At 54.8% G+C, this 15,050-nt stretch overlaps 1 protein-coding gene across 3 annotated transcripts in view; it reads left to right on the top strand.

Annotated features, from left to right (window-relative positions):
• Positions 1-14,908, top strand: part of MOCS1 (molybdenum cofactor synthesis 1) — a 34,191-nt gene extending 19,283 nt beyond the window's left edge. For 2 of the 3 annotated variants that reach the window (XM_065913238.1, XM_065913240.1), the window contains 8 exons: positions 3,549-3,713; positions 6,090-6,151; positions 6,442-6,553; positions 6,966-7,078; positions 7,560-7,670; positions 10,097-10,217; positions 10,715-10,762; positions 12,894-14,908. In XM_065913238.1, coding sequence (XP_065769310.1) covers positions 3,549-3,713; positions 6,090-6,151; positions 6,442-6,553; positions 6,966-7,078; positions 7,560-7,670; positions 10,097-10,217; positions 10,715-10,762; positions 12,894-13,654 — 1,493 coding nt within the window. In that variant the 3' untranslated portion in view covers positions 13,655-14,908. Of the gene's footprint in view, positions 1-3,548; positions 3,714-6,089; positions 6,152-6,441; positions 6,554-6,965; positions 7,079-7,559; positions 7,671-10,096; positions 10,218-10,714; positions 10,778-12,893 lie in introns of all 3 variants that reach the window. The other variant, XM_065913241.1, reaches the window with a different exon arrangement.
• Positions 14,909-15,050: the final 142 nt, after the last annotated feature.

Genomic DNA, 15,050 nt, shown 5'->3' with positions numbered 1-15,050 from the left:
TCTCTGGTCATAACTATAGCCTTGATGCTTGCCCCAGCAAAGGCCCTGACAGTGTCCCGAATAGCCTTAAATACCCCGCGCTATCTCCCTAATCCTATCCCTAACTAAGCCCCTGATGCTGTCCTTAACTAACAACCTGTCTCTTACTAGGGCCCTCAAGTTTTCTCCAACAGAGGCCCAAATACTGGCCCTAACTAATGCCCTGACGCTGGCACTATTAATTCCCTGACGCTGACCCTTACTGAGGCCCCGAGGCCCTTCCTAACTAAGGATGCTAACGTCAGACTGTGCAGGTTGTGTACTGGGCAACCCCAGGAGATGCTGTCCACCTAGAGCCTGATGAGAACGGCACGTCCTGGAGTGATGTAATCCTGGAGTGATGTAATGCGGTGGTCCAGCAGGCCTTCTGCCCTGGGGGAGAAGCAGGTTTGAAGGAAGCAGTGACCCTCAGTGGGCTTTGGAGGAGGAAAGTGGAGGAATGGATGCCTGAGGCCAGACGGTCCCCCACTGTGGTCTTCAACTCCCAGCAGGACATTGACAGCTTCCCCCGTCCCCACCACCCACCTGACCCCCACCCACCTGACCTCTAGTGAATTCCTGAGCTAGTTCTCTGGTGCCCCTATCACCTATCACCAGATTCTTCAGTAAGGGGACAAGCAGTTATCATGCTGAGGCATCAGTGGATAAGGGCAGGGAGAAAGTTTACCCACCCACCCCCCATCCCCGCTGGCTTCCTCTTAACTGCTTTCATTCCCAGTCCCCTTCAGCTCCACGCCCCCTTCCCCATACCAGCTCAAAAGGGACTGTCCATCATCCTGTGAGTTTCTCAAGATTGTCTTTTTTTTTTTAAGCTCCTAGATGTCTGTGTTTCTTCAGGGTTGATTTGTTGGAGGGAGCCAAGAACTACTACTAATTTTTTCACGTTGGCAGAGTCCCCAGAGTAAAGTTCTTCACTTTGTTTTTAAAACAACAACTTTTATTTTTACACTTTCATTTTCTTATTGCAAAAGTAATACGTGTTTATTTCAGATAAGCAAAAATGATATCACTACTGCCCAACTGAAACTGCTGTCAATATTTTGGTTTGGCGACCTGCCTGTCCTTTTTTCTTCTCTCCCTAATTTTTAACTACTGGTTTTAACCTGCCCTCTGGACTTTGTGTATTTCCCAACAACCTGACATATTTTGGTACATTTTTAATTTCATGATATTCCATCATCTAGACAAAGCATAATTTACCAGTTGTCTGTTTTTGACCATCAGGATGTTTTCCTACTTCCCTTTATTATGTACTGCTCATTGATCAATACATATTTGTCAACAATATTGTTCACAACCATGATTATTGTTTTGTTTTGTTTTTAGTTTTTTGGTTTAATTTAGATTCCATGTTTAAGTGAGATTATATAGTATTTGTCTTCTCTGTCTGACTTATTTTCATTTAATATGATGCTCTCAGGGTCCATCCATGCTGTTGCAAATGGCCAGATTTCCTTCGTTTTATGGCTGAATGATATTCCATTGTGTGTGTGTATACCACATCTTAATTATCCATTTATCCATTAATGGACAAGTCTGGGTTATTATAAATAATGCTACAGTGAATATAGGGTGCATATATCTTTTCAAGTTAGTGTTTTCACTTTCTTCAGATAAATACCCAGAAGTGAAATTGCTGATCCCAGGGTAGTTCTATTTTTAAATTTTTGAAGAATCTTTGCGCTGTTTTCCATGGGGGCTGCACCAATTTACGTTCCTACCAGCAGTGCACAGGGGTGCCCTTTTCACCACATCCTTGCCAACACTTGTTCTTTCTTGTCTTCTTGATCATAGCCATTCTAACAAATGTGAAGTGATATCATTGTGACTTTGATTTGTATTTCCTTGATGATTATTAATGTCGAGCACCTTTTCATGTATCTGTTGGCCATCTGTAGATCTTCTTTGGAAGAATGTCTATTCAGATCCTCTGCCCATTTTTTAATCAGGTGGTGGTTTTTGCTTGTTCGTTTGTTTTTTTGGTGTTGAGGTGTATGACTTCTTTGTATATTTTGGGTGTTAACCCTTCATCAAATGTATCACTTGCAGATATCCTCTGCTGTTCAGTAGGCGGACTTAAGTCCACCATTTGCTTTGCTGTGTGCAGGCACGTTCCTTTGATGTAGTCCCACTGACTTATTTTTGTTTCTGTTGCCCTTGCTTTTGGTGTCTAATCCAAAAAAATCATCACCAAGGTCAGTGTCAAAGTATGCCCCTTTGACTTACTGCCCGTTTCCTCTTAGGAGTCCTGTGGTTTCGCATCAAGATTTAATCCATTTTGAGTTGAGTTTGATTTTTGTGTATGGCATAATAGAGTGGTCCAGTTTCATTCCTCTGCACTTGGCTATGTAGTTTTCCCTGTCCTTTCTCCATTGTATATTTCTGGTTTCCTTGTTGTAAATTAGTTGGGGGCACATGCATGGGTTTATCTCTGGACTCTGTTCTGTTCCATTGATCCATGTAGCTTTGTTTATTTATGTGGCTGCTCTGGGTCTTAGTTGTAGCACGTGGGATCTTTAGTTGGCAGTATGTGGGATCTAGTTCCCCGACCCGGGATTAAGCCCAGGTCTCCTTCATTGGCAGTGTGGAGTCTTAGCCACTGGACCACCAAGGGAATCCCTCACGGGCCTTTTTTTATTCCAATATTATACCATTTTGATTGCTACAGCTTTGTAATATAGTTTGAAATCAGGGAGTGTGATGCTTCAAGCCTTGTTCTCCTTTCTCAAAATTGCTTTGACTATTGAGAGTCTTCTGTGGTACCATACATATTTTAAGATTGTTTGTTCTCTCTCTGAAAAATGCCATTGGAATTTTGATAGAGATTGCATTGAACTTTGATAGAGACTGCATTGAATCTGGAAATTGCTTTGGGTTAGGATGGCGCATTTTAACGATGCTGATTCTTTAATCCATGAGCAGAGAATATCTTTCCGTTTATTTGCATGGTCTTCCGTTTTTTTCATCCGGATGTCATAGTTTTCACTGTCTTCTGACTGTCTGCAGCTAGTCAGGGTTGTCCCCACCCCCTTCAGCTGGCTAAAGTGCTATAGCCTTGGGATAAAAGCTGCCTTCCCCCAGCTGGTGGGGATGTGAGGGCGGCCAGTACACCCAATCATCCGTATACAGTTCCCTAGAAGGCGGCCTCCCTGCCACACGCAGGGCCCCTGCTCCTCCTGCTCCTTGTCTAGGTGACTGCTCACTTGGTGCAAGCTAGTTTCCCTCCCACTTTGTGCAGAACCTCCTCCTCTGTGCTCTTTGGCCTCGGGTCTCCTTAATCCATCTGGTCCCATTTGCACCCTAGCAAAGGGAGCACTCGGTGTTTGATCTTTTGGTTGCTTTTTTAAATCATTGTTTTTATCCTTACGTTTCTTGTTAAGCTGAACCTGGTCAGTTGTAGTCCACAGAGAGCCCGTTTTCTATCCATCTTGCAGAGTTTCTTCTTTCAGCCTTTCTCCTGGCCTCACCAAGAAAAGGCAGGCTGACACCCCTCCCTGTTCTCTCTTCAGCCCAGCTCCGTCGCCTGGAAGGCCTGAGGACCATCGGCATCACCACCAATGGCATCAACCTAGCCCGGCTGCTGCCTCAGCTTCAGAAAGCTGGTCTCAGCGCCATCAACATCAGCCTGGACACGCTGGTACCGGCCAAGTTTGAGTTCATCGTCCGCAGGAAAGGTGATCAGATGGGGTTCACCGTGGAGGGTGACTCTCCCAGGCCCTCATAGCGGGGGAGCCGTGGCAAGTGTGAGGGGCCTGGTCTCTCCCCCTCCGTGTCTGGGCTCTCGCGAAGCCTAGACGTTTATTCCTCCCTCCTCACTCTTGCTGCATGTCCCTTTTCTCTGTGGCCACCCCCTTGAGGACATTTTGGGATCAGATGCTAATGAACCGTGGTGACCAGCCTTCCCTCTTCCCTGCCCGGCACAGAGCGTTCCCAGAACACAGGACGTTCCATTTTAAAACCAAGACAGTCCCTGGCACTCTGGGACAAATTGTTTACCCTGTAGTGAGGTCTGAGGAAGTGTGGGGCAGCTGGGGGTGGAAGCTGCCATCCTAGATGCCAGGGACAGGGCCAGCGCTGCCAGGTGGGGGGTCCCCCAGCACCCAGGGGTGCTTGCTGGGCCCCTCCTAATGTAGCAAGCCTCTTCCTTCACCCCCTGCAGCCAGCACACCCACAGCCACCTCCTGCCAGGCTCCATCAGGGAGGGGCCGAGCCCTGGGTCTCACTAGACTGGCACTCGCCGTCCATGAGCCCTGGGTTGGGTGGGAGGTTCTGTAGAGGGTCAGATGCCCTTTGATTTGGGGAGGGTGGTATACTACCGAGACTGCTCTGGAGGATCAGAGAGATGGCTGGGGAGATCTGGCTCTCTTTCCCCTTCTCTGGAAACAGCCTGGAGCTCTCAGCCCCACCTCCTCTCCTCTACCCCCCACGCCCCCAGCTTGTGACTTCCTGTTTATACCCAGCAGTGTGCCGAGGAAGCCTGGGACAGTCTTTGCTTCCTGCGAAGGGCCGCTCCGGGCGCAGCGGAGGGACAGACACAGGACGCTGCTCTGCCTTATAGACTAGGAGGGGCTGAGAGTGTGATGCCAGGGACCGCCTTTGCTGGTCGTGTGGTGTCAGTTCAGGCCTGCAGAGGGGACGAGAGAACTCTCTCCCATTAGGGCTGTCTCTCCTAGCAGGGGCATACTGGGAGGGCTTCAAGGAGGAGGCATTCCTGCTGGGCCTGGAGGGATGGAGCATTCGAATCAAGGGAGCTCACTCTAATGTGGAGCATCAGTTGAACCTGCAGGGGCTCTGAGGCAGGGAGGTGGAAGGTGTAATTGGGAGCTTTATTCGCACCCACTCACCCCTAACGTCCACCCGCAAACACACACCTCCCCACACCCCCTGCCTCCTTGACTCCTTTCCTGGAACAAAGATTGGAGACAGTAGATCCTAACGTCAGATCCGCCCTGCCACTTGCCCCTCTGTGTCCCCTGCCTCCTTTTGGAGGGAGAGTGCTTTACAGAAGAGAGAACTTCCTAACAACACATTGTGTAAATGCTGCCCATTCTTTCCTTTGCCGAGTCTTCCTGCCATCGTGGGGAGGGCATGGCAAGTCACTCCAGTATTCTTGCCTGGAGGGTCCCATGGACAGGGCCGCCTGGTGGGCTACAGTCCATGGGGTCGAAAAAGAGCCGGACACGACTGAGCAGCTGAACACGGCTGTCTTACTCTAGAAACGCTACGGGGAAGCCGTGGAGGCCAGCTGGGGGCAGGGGAGGGTCTGTAGGCACCTAGATGTTTGGATGCATGAGTGAGCTGGGGCAGGAGGAGTAGGCAGCCTGGGTCCGCAGTCACTGCATTAACCGCAGAGATGGGTGAGACCCACATGCGTGGGATGTGCTCACCAACCTGGCCCAGCATCTGGGCCTCCTAAGTGCTTGAGGAGAACATGAAGAGTGGGTGAATGGATGCACTGGGGAGGAGGAAGCGCTGTGAGGGAGTTGGGGAACCTGCATTCTGAAGGACAAACGCAAGCCCACCTCCACTCCTGCCCCCAGCCCCGGCGGGCAGTGACTGTCTCTCTGCACTTCACTTTCTTCCTCTTGACCATCAGCGGGCTCATCTAGATCATCTAGATCCCCACACTACAGCCCACCAGCAAAGTCCAGCCCCCGTACCTGGCTTTTTACAGCCTGTGAGCCAGGAATGGATTTTGCTGATAGCATTTGCCATGTATTTAATGATAAGGAACATTCGCCATGAATCCCAATTAAGCGAAATATTGTCCCTGCAAAAAGAACTTCACTCTTCCATTCTGTTTGCAGAGCTGTGTTATAAGTCATACTCAATTATTGTCATATTCTGAATTTAGTTAATGAAGCCTTTATGATACATGTCTACACAATACCCTCAATTTTGCCTCTTGGCCTACAGAGCCTAAAATATCTACTCTCTGGTCCCTGGGTTCTGTGGTCTCTGAGGCTCCTGATGGCTCTGGCACTTCACTGTGGGTGTGGGGTCAGAGGAAGAGGGAGGCGGTGCCTGGACCCTTCTCTCCCTCCCCACAGGCTTCCACAAGGTCATGGAGGGCATCCACAAGGCCATCGAGCTGGGCTACAGCCCCGTGAAGGTGAGGACTTCCTGGCTCCTCCAAGACAGCCTCCATCCCTGGCCAGAGCAGCTGCAGGGTAGCCCCCAGTACCTTTGGCCCAGTTCCTCTAGCCTTGCCCCTGCTCCCCGCAGGAGAGGAGAGGAAACCGGTGACCCCATGGGATCTTCAACCCCCATGGAGAACTGGGGGAGAGCTGCAAGGAATGGGACCCTGGGTGGAGAGCCAAGGCAGGTGCCAGAACCAGCCCTCCGTCCCGGAGAAAGAACACCGCAGGGCTAACCCTCATGGTTCCCTTATTCCCCGACAAGGTGAACTGCGTGGTGATGCGAGGCCTGAACGAGGACGAACTCTTGGACTTCGTGGCCTTGACTGAGGGCCTCCCCCTGGACGTGCGCTTCATCGAGTACATGCCCTTTGATGGTCAGTGGGTGCTGCAGGGCAGAGTTGGTGGGGGAAGGGGAGGCCTGTCCGCAGAGCCTGGCCAGGGCCTCGCTGAGAACACAGCGGGGGCACTGCCAAGGACCCTGGGAAGGGCTGAGTGGGCAGACCAGGTCAGGCCGCCCCTGTGGATGCAGCTGACCTCAGACCCCGCTGTGCGTGTAGGAATTTCTCCAGGGACGGTGGGGAGGGGTCTGGCTGGCACCAGGCCCGTGGTGGGGACCGGAGGCTTCCCGTGGAGAGCGTAGGTGTGGTTCCATCCTCCCATTTCAGGCTGAGCCTCATGCTCTCCTGGCCCAGAGGCAGAGAGCTGGTTCCTGGGCTGTGGGAGGGTGAACTTAAAGCCCCAGCACCCCCACAGCTTGCAACTCAGTGGCTGCCACCCCCAACACAGGCAACAAGTGGAACTTTAAGAAGATGGTCAGCTATAAGGAGATGCTGGACACCCTCCGGCAGCAGTGGCCGGAGCTGGAGAAGCTGCCCGAGGAGGAATCCAGCACAGCCAAGGTCGGGGGCAGGACGGTGGGGCCGGGGCTGGGAAGAGGGTCATGCCACCACCCTAAGACCCTCGGACGGGAGAGCTGGCAGGGGCCGCGCTGGGGGTGAAGTCGGTGATATAGGACAGTGCTCTTTAAGCAGCAAGCGATTCAGGGCCATCATAGCGGACTCCCTGCTTCACTGACAGACAGGAAGGCCTGACCTGGGTTAAGGAGCTTGGTGTGGGGCACACCGGAGTAAGTGGTGGACGGGAGCTTGTCTGGCCCTCCCACGTGGCTGTCTCTGGCCGTGCTGCCCCCAGCTCCCTGAAACTTTAGGAGCCTTCATCTTGGGCAGGTCAGGTGCGGGCAGAGAGCTCAGGGTTTCTGTTGTCTGAGGGCCTTGCAGGCCGCTTTCTTCAGGGCTCCCACAGAGAGGAAATGGTGTCAGGTCTGATGTCAGGGAGGGAGAGCTGGCCCACCCCCATCTCCTCCTCCGCGCCCGCCCACAGGCCTTTAAAATCCCCGGTTTCCGAGGCCAGGTCAGCTTCATCACGTCTATGTCTGAGCATTTCTGTGGGACCTGCAACCGGCTGCGAATCACGGCGGACGGGAACCTCAAGGTGAGTGTCTCCTCCCCCTCGGGACCCCCGGCCCTCTGCGCTCTGTAGGTGCCTCCCCAGCCGCGCCCCCTGATTGGAGGAGGCTCGCAGGGTACGCGGGGGTGATGGTGAAATAGTGTCAGGTTTGGGGGGGTCATGGGAGCAGCAGATGGAGGTGAACTTGTGGCTCCCATGGAACTGTCTCCCTGGTTCCGTCGTTGCTTGGGTCCTTGAAGTCGCTTCTGCTTGATCGGGAGCCCCTCTCCAGGACTCGGAGCTATGGAAGGCAGGGGGCCAGGCAGGGATCAATGTGCCTTTTACCCCCAGCCCCCACCCCAGTTGCCCTTCCCACCAGGCCAGCGGCTCGTCCCTGAAACCATCTGTTCTTCATATCTAAGCAGCACAGGCTGTGTGCTCTGTGTTCAGCGCTGGGCATAGGGGGTGGAAGGGAGGCGCAGACAGGCCCGTTTTCTATGGGCACAAAGGCTCCTTCTGAGACCAAGGAGCTAAGGGTGGTAGCATGTGATTCTTTGTCAAAAGAGCGGCTGGACAGGCCTCCCTCCAGGTGCGGGGGAGGAGGCATGTCTGAGGTTCACCCTAATTTGGGCCAGGGTAGGCTTCGGTCAGCTCTGGGGAGACCACGTGGAGGGCTCGAGCGCCCCCTTCAAAGGTACAGAGTGTGACCTATTGGCAGTAGGATGCTGTGCAGAGTTTCTGTACAAGGTGGAGGTCGGATGCCCCATTCGTATTTTAGGAAGAATCACCCCCAGCTTGAATTTGGAAATAGAAAGACAGTTAGATGGCCATTTAGTGATGTTCCAAACATGTAAGAGTTGAGGCAAAGCTGGGAAGGAAGAGAGAAAGAACCTGGAGATGCAGGTGGGGGTGGAGAGAGGGGCGCCCGGGTGTCTGGGGGGCTCTGGGACCTGCCTGGGGTTGGGGGCGGGGATGCTGGTGGGCGGGTTGAGACCGTCAAGTTGGGCATCAGAATGGAGCTGCGCGGCAGACTGTCATAAATCCAGGGGCTGGATTCCCTGGTGGTCCAGTGGTTAGGACTCCACACTTTTACTGCAGGATTGAGGGTTTAGTCCTGGTTGGGGAACTGGATTGGGGGTGGAAGGGAAGTGCAGACAGCCCTATAAACTCCTATGCATACTGCATGGCGTGGCTCAGCCAAAAAAAAAAAAAAAAAACCAAAGGCTTATCTGGGCTGGAGGCATAAGGACTGACTGGGCTGTAGATGAGAGATGATGACTGTGTCAGCCTCCGGCCCCGGCCCCGGCCCCAGGAAGTGGAGTGAGGATTTTGAGCAGAAAGTGAAGAATGGGCTGTTTATAGTGCAGGGTTCTGGGGGTCTGTTAAGGGGTGTCAAGGCACTGGATGAACCGCAGCAAACTGCTGTCCCACCCCAGGGAGGAAGGGGCCCAGGAGGAGATGGTGTCCCTGGGGCCCTGGGGGAGCTGGAGCCTGGCGGAGTGTCCGCCTGGCCGGGGCTGTAGGTGGAAGTTCCACTGCCGAAGTGCGCGGCCTCTCTCTCCTCTCTCCTTCTGACCTCCCAACAGCCAGTCCCCCGGGCAGAAGGCAGCTGGAGGGCCCCCCCCGCCGGCTGCAGAGAAGGGCAGAGAGTGGAGCCTCGGGGCTGCTGGGGAGCGAGGAGGGCACCAGCCCACACGGGGAGGTGGCTGTGCCTTCCGCTGAGCGCTCGTTCACATCCGCTCCGACCATCTCAGTCTGTCAAAGATGCTTCGGTGCCTGTGTCTAGAGCACCATGTACAGAGCTGGCACTTAGTAGGGGCTTTATGTGGCTTCGTGGGAGGCAATAGGTATCTCGCTTTGTGGGACCGCCCCATCCCCCCCTGAGCAGGGGCGCTCAGAAGCAGGGGAGCGTTGAATCAAATTTGACCCCAGGATGCCCTCTCCACCAGCCCTCTGCTGTTCATCTGCCAGTCAGGGCCCACAGACAGTCAGGGCAGGCAGGCAGGGTCCAGGAGCGAAGGGATGGGGAGAGGATGGAGGGGAAACAGTCTGTGCCTGCTGGTCTCCCAGGAGACCGTTTGGACGTGGCTCCCCCTCTCTGGGATCTGTTCTTCTGGCAGCAAAGAGGCCGTTCCATGGAATGTCTCAGGAGAAGGTATGCACCTAGCTTTTGATGCACTGTCTCTGTTGGCAATTATAAATTTTTTTTAAAGCATACTCTACACGCTGAAAGAAGCATGACTGGAAATCAGACACAGGCCTTGTCTGGTTTTGCTCCCTGCCCTTGCAGCCCCTCTGACTACTCCATCTAGCACCTTCGGCCACTCATTGCAGGAAATCTTGCTTTGAGTCTGACCAGCCATGGAAGGCCCTCCTGCTCAGCCCAGGGCGGGGTACTCCTCTAAGGATGGGGGCCAGGGCTCAGGATCCAGAGGGTGCGCTGGCCTCACCCACCATGTGACCCTCTCCAGGTCTGCCTCTTCGGGAACTCAGAGGTGTCTCTACGGGACCACCTGCGGGCAGGGGCCTCCGAGGAGGAGCTGCTGAGGGTCATCGGGGCTGCGGTGGGCAGAAAGAAGCGGCAGCACGCAGGTAGGGTGTGGGGAGGCCGGGCTGGGTGGCGAGTGGGCTGTCGGCAGCAGGAGGGAGGTCTGTAGTTTTGGGGCAGGAGGATGAGGGGCAGCCTGAGGACCCCGTGTGGTCTGTGCTGTCCATCACTCCTGTTGGACCTCTTGACTTGGGGTGCGGTGATGCTTCTTGGCTCAGCAGAGCCTGTGCAAGACAGGGGACCCCAGATGCTCTGGGGCCATTTTCATCGGGTGGGGGGAAAAGAGGGGTGTCATTGCCTCTCTGTCATCCCACACATTGTCTTCTACCAAGGCGGGATCCGGGCACCCAGATTGTGTTCTGGGCTCTGTCATGGGTGACCTCACAATGTCCTGCGGGGGTCTTTGTTGGGGTGCATGTAGGTGAGCGTGTGTGCCCGCGGCTGTCACACCACTGTGTCTATCATGCGTTTAGTGAACTCTCTCCCCTGCCCTCTTTCTCCCCTCGTCCCTACTCTCCTCTCCCACCCTCCCTCACTCCAGGCATGTTCAATATCTCCCAGATGAAGAACCGGCCCATGATCCTCATCGGTGGGTGACCCATCAGTACGTAACCACACACCCTTGTCATTGGGGGTCCCCTGGGGCAGGGCCCCTGCCATAAGGCAACCCCCTCCCCAGATCCTGCACTTCATCCTGAGGTTCTCATCCTTCATCTTTTCCTGCCCCTTCCAGCCTTTACTGCTTCTTTCCTTCCCTTCCACGGCTCCCCCTCACTACACGTCCACAGAAGTCATCATTCTGTCTCACAAGAGATCAGGCTGGGGATTGGAGGGGCCCTAAAGTTTATGATCGCTGCGTTAGTTGTCCCCTGAGAATATAGCTTCTGGTTAAGACAGAGACCTGTCCTTGGCTCTGGGATCTCCCTGCTCGGATACAGTCATTGTCTGTCCCTTCCCTTCTGCCCTGTGGACCAGGCCATGAGTGTGTCTGGGACCATCAGTGCCATTGGTCCATGTGTTGATATGTTTCTGTGCCGGGCAGCGCTTTGGCAGCTAAGCAAGCGTATTGCTCTGCTTTCCATGGAGGACACAGCCAGGATTGCGACTACCTTATTCCGGAACTTCTGGCAACTTATGTATGTACCCAGGGTGTCTCTAGGAGAAGGAAATGGCAACCCACTTCACTATTCTTGCCTAGAGAATCCTGTGGACAGAGGAGCCTGGTGGGCTGCTGTCCATAGGGTTGCATACAGTCGGACATGACTGAAGCGGCTATGCATGCATGCATGCATGCATTGGAGAAGGAAATGGCAACCCACTCCAGTATCTTTGCCTGGAGAATCCCAGGGCTGAAGAAGCCTGGTGGGCTGCCGTCTATGGGGTTGCACAGAGTCGGACACGACTGAAGAGATTTAACAGCAGCAGCAGGGTGCCTCTCCTGTGCATAGGATGCTTCAAGCAGAAGCATCTTGTTATTGAGCTGCATATGGGCTCCAACCCTGGGGACCTGGCCGCTCCACGAGGAGCTTTAGGGATGCTGTCACCCCGCTAGCACATGCCCAGGCTAGAGCAGGTGAGGCCTCGCCCCCTTGGCCACGGGCAGATCCGGGCCCCTGAATCATGCCCTAAGCAAGAGAAGGCAGAGAACAGCCAGGGGCAGGGGTTCTGTTCTTCAGCGCTTGGAGCAGAGCCAGCCAGTGCCCTGAGGCAGCCCAGGGACCACACCAGCCTCCCGCACCACAGCGTGCCATCGGGAGGAAAGCTGTGTCATCTGTCTCTGCCCTCACCTCCACATCCTCCTCCTCCTGCATTGGGCCTTGACCCAGCCTGACACGTCTTGATGGCAGAGGGTGGGGGATGCCTGGATAACCACCCCCGCCCTCCCACCGAGGGAGGTTGTATCTGTGACACTGAGAAGTTAGGGGACCCAGAGCATGTTGGAAGGCTGGGAGTTGGGACACCTGATTGATTCACAAAGAGTAAGGTTACTGTCAAGGATATAGAGTAACTAAAGTGGTCTCATTTTGCATAAAACTGAGAGTTGTCCAGAACAGGGCCTCTCGACTTTCACACGCATTTGAATCCCGTAGGGATCTTGTTGTTTCAGACTTGGATTTGAGAGGTCTAGGCTGTGTCTCTAACAGTTCTCAGATGGTGCTGGTCCCTGGACCACCCTTTGAGTAACAAGAGCCTACAAGGTCCCCCAGGCCCCTGGGACCATGTGAATCAGCCTGTGGCTTCGTGTGCACTTCTGATGTGCTTGAGATGTCATTGAAACAGATTCATTATTTCCCTTAGAGTCTTGTCTGCAAAGCAGATGATTACTGTTAGCCCTTCCTGGAGAAGTTGAAGATGAGAGTAACTAATTGGTAATTCAGGCTGAGGCCTGGCTATAGTTTTAAGAAAATGAAGGGACAGAGTGGTCATGTGATCAAGGCTTCAGGTGGGCGCACCCCCACCCTCCACTGCAGGACAGGTAGAGCCCCTGGGACCCTTGCTGTCTGTACCTCCTGGTGAGGAAGCCTGCACACTTATATTCTGGGGACGCCTTCTCTGTGGATCTTCTGTTTTCTGTCTTCTCACTGTGCTCTTTGCCCTTCATTCCACGTTCCCTAACATGAATGGGGGAACTTGGGGTAGGATGGGGAGGGAGTTGGGGGAGGAGGTGGTTTTGCCAAAGACCCTTTTGGACCGAGTCTCCTCTTCTGTCTTCATTCTAGAGTTATTTTTGATGCGCCAAGATTCCCCACCAGCCCTTTCAAGCACTTTCAGGAACTCTCTCGGTGTTCAGGTTCTGAGACGCAGAGTGAATTTCTCCAGCCAGACGGTGACTTTATGGAAAGGAGGCAGGATCCCCCAAACACCTCTTGTTGCCCAGCAGTGGCTGGGGGCCAGCCTCCCTCAGAGACACTTCAGTTCCCACCTGGACTCAGATACCAACCCAAAGTGCCTTAGCCCAACAGAGCCCCAGGCTCCTGCCGCCGCCTCAGGACCTCTGCCAGCCTCTGACCAACTGACCCACGTGGACACAGAAGGACGGATGGCTATGGTGGATGTGGGCAGGAAGCCAGACACAGAGCGGGTGGCCGTGGCCTCGGCCGTGGTCCTCCTGGGGCCTATGGCCTTCAAACTCATCCAGGAGAACCAGCTCAAGAAGGGAGAAGCCCTGGCGGTGGCCCAGCTGGCAGGCATCCAGGCGGCCAAGCTGACCAGCCAGCTGATCCCTCTCTGCCACCCCGTGGCTCTGAGCCACGTCCAGGTGCGGCTGGAGCTGGACCGTGCGCGCCACGCTGCAGTGATCCAGGCATCTTGCCGGGCCCGGGGCCCCACCGGGGTGGAGATGGAGGCCCTGACCTCCGCTGCTGTGGCCGCCCTCACCCTGTATGACATGTGCAAGGCCGTCAGCAGGGACATCGTGTTGACAGAGATCAAGCTCATTAGCAAAACCGGGGGTCAGCGAGGGGACTTCCACCGAACATAGTGCTCCTGCCCCGCTCTCACCCCCAGGCCGGCAAGGTCAAGCAATGGGATGCGATTTCAACCCAAGGGAAAGAGGTCAAGTTCCTTTCACCAGTTACCTTCAGCCGGTAGGAACCTGAAGCCAGCCCACCCCTTCACTGCTAGATGACCTTCACTGACCTTCAGGGTTTCCTGTCTTCCAAGAGGAAACCAGCAGGCCCTTCAGCCTTCCTGGACCCTAAGGTTGTGCCTGGGAGGGTTATCTAACCTTGCTAGATAATCACAGTGTGACTTGTGAACTCTTGGAGACAATCAGTCGAGCCCATGACCTCCACTTCTCGAGTGGGCTTTCTCTTCTCCTCCTTTTCCCAGGAGGAACAAGGGCTCATAAGCAGAGAAACCCACTCTGAGGAAGGGAGCGTGGCTCGTCCTAGGAATGGATCACTTCTCTTTAACTGCAGCCCTGGCCTCTCTGCTGTGCTCCCTCAAAAAAGCAGGTTATCCCCCTCCCGTTGCCTGAGTCTGTCCCATCAGACAGGCTTCCAGCTTATCAGTTGTACCGTCCTGCGGCTTCTTGCCTTGGCCCCTCCTCCTCCTGAGCAGTATCCCCCATGGGCCACAGCCCCGAGGCCTCCTGACCGAGCACACCTCCTGTACGCCTTCATCCTGTGACACACCAGGCGGGGAGGAGCGGTGGAGCTTGACTTCACCCTCACCGCGCACAAAATAAAGCCACGATTCCAGCTTTGGAGATGCGGGAGTGAGGACTGTCTGTGCCGAGGGCATGGAGCCGTGATGTCGGGTCTCCCCAGCGGCCCAAAGCCATGCCCCCTGGGGGAAGAGGCGCCCCAGAGATGCTGGAAAAGTCAAGGGGCATGCTCTCCGTGTGCCCCCGCCTTCCCTGGGGGAGAAGGGAGGCACGGAGTGGGAGGCATGGAGATGCAGCATCTCCCGTAGCACCGTCAGCTGGGGGCGTCTGAAGCACCTTCTGTCACTGATAGAGGTCGGGGGTGCAGTTAGAGACTCCTGGTTTTCACATCCCCCTCCAAAACACCGGACGCGCTCGCTGGGCTCTCTCGATGTGGGTAGGTTCCCCTGGTTCTCGTCTTAGTGTGACCCGCCCTCTCACCCCACTTTACATGCCTCCCATCTGCCCTACACCAGGTCTGCTGGTAAACCATTAACAGCCACCCAGCTCTTAGACCGTGGAAACTGGCCTTTTCTTTTCCAAGTCCTCCCACCTTGGCTGATTTCAAGGTACTGTACGGTGAGAATCGGCTTGCAGAATCCCTGAGTCTGGAGCAGTCGGTGCTCCCAGCGCTGGTAGGATCTGATCCCAACACCCCACGGGCTCTGCCCCCTCCCCAGCAGCCTCACACCCCCACCTGGGAAGGGGACACAGGTTTCAAGGCAGGCTA

Source organism: Muntiacus reevesi, chromosome 20, assembly GCF_963930625.1.
Source record: "Muntiacus reevesi chromosome 20, mMunRee1.1, whole genome shotgun sequence".
Classification (NCBI taxonomy): Eukaryota; Metazoa; Chordata; class Mammalia; order Artiodactyla; family Cervidae; genus Muntiacus; species Muntiacus reevesi.
This window is presented reverse-complemented; position numbering and strand designations above follow the sequence as displayed.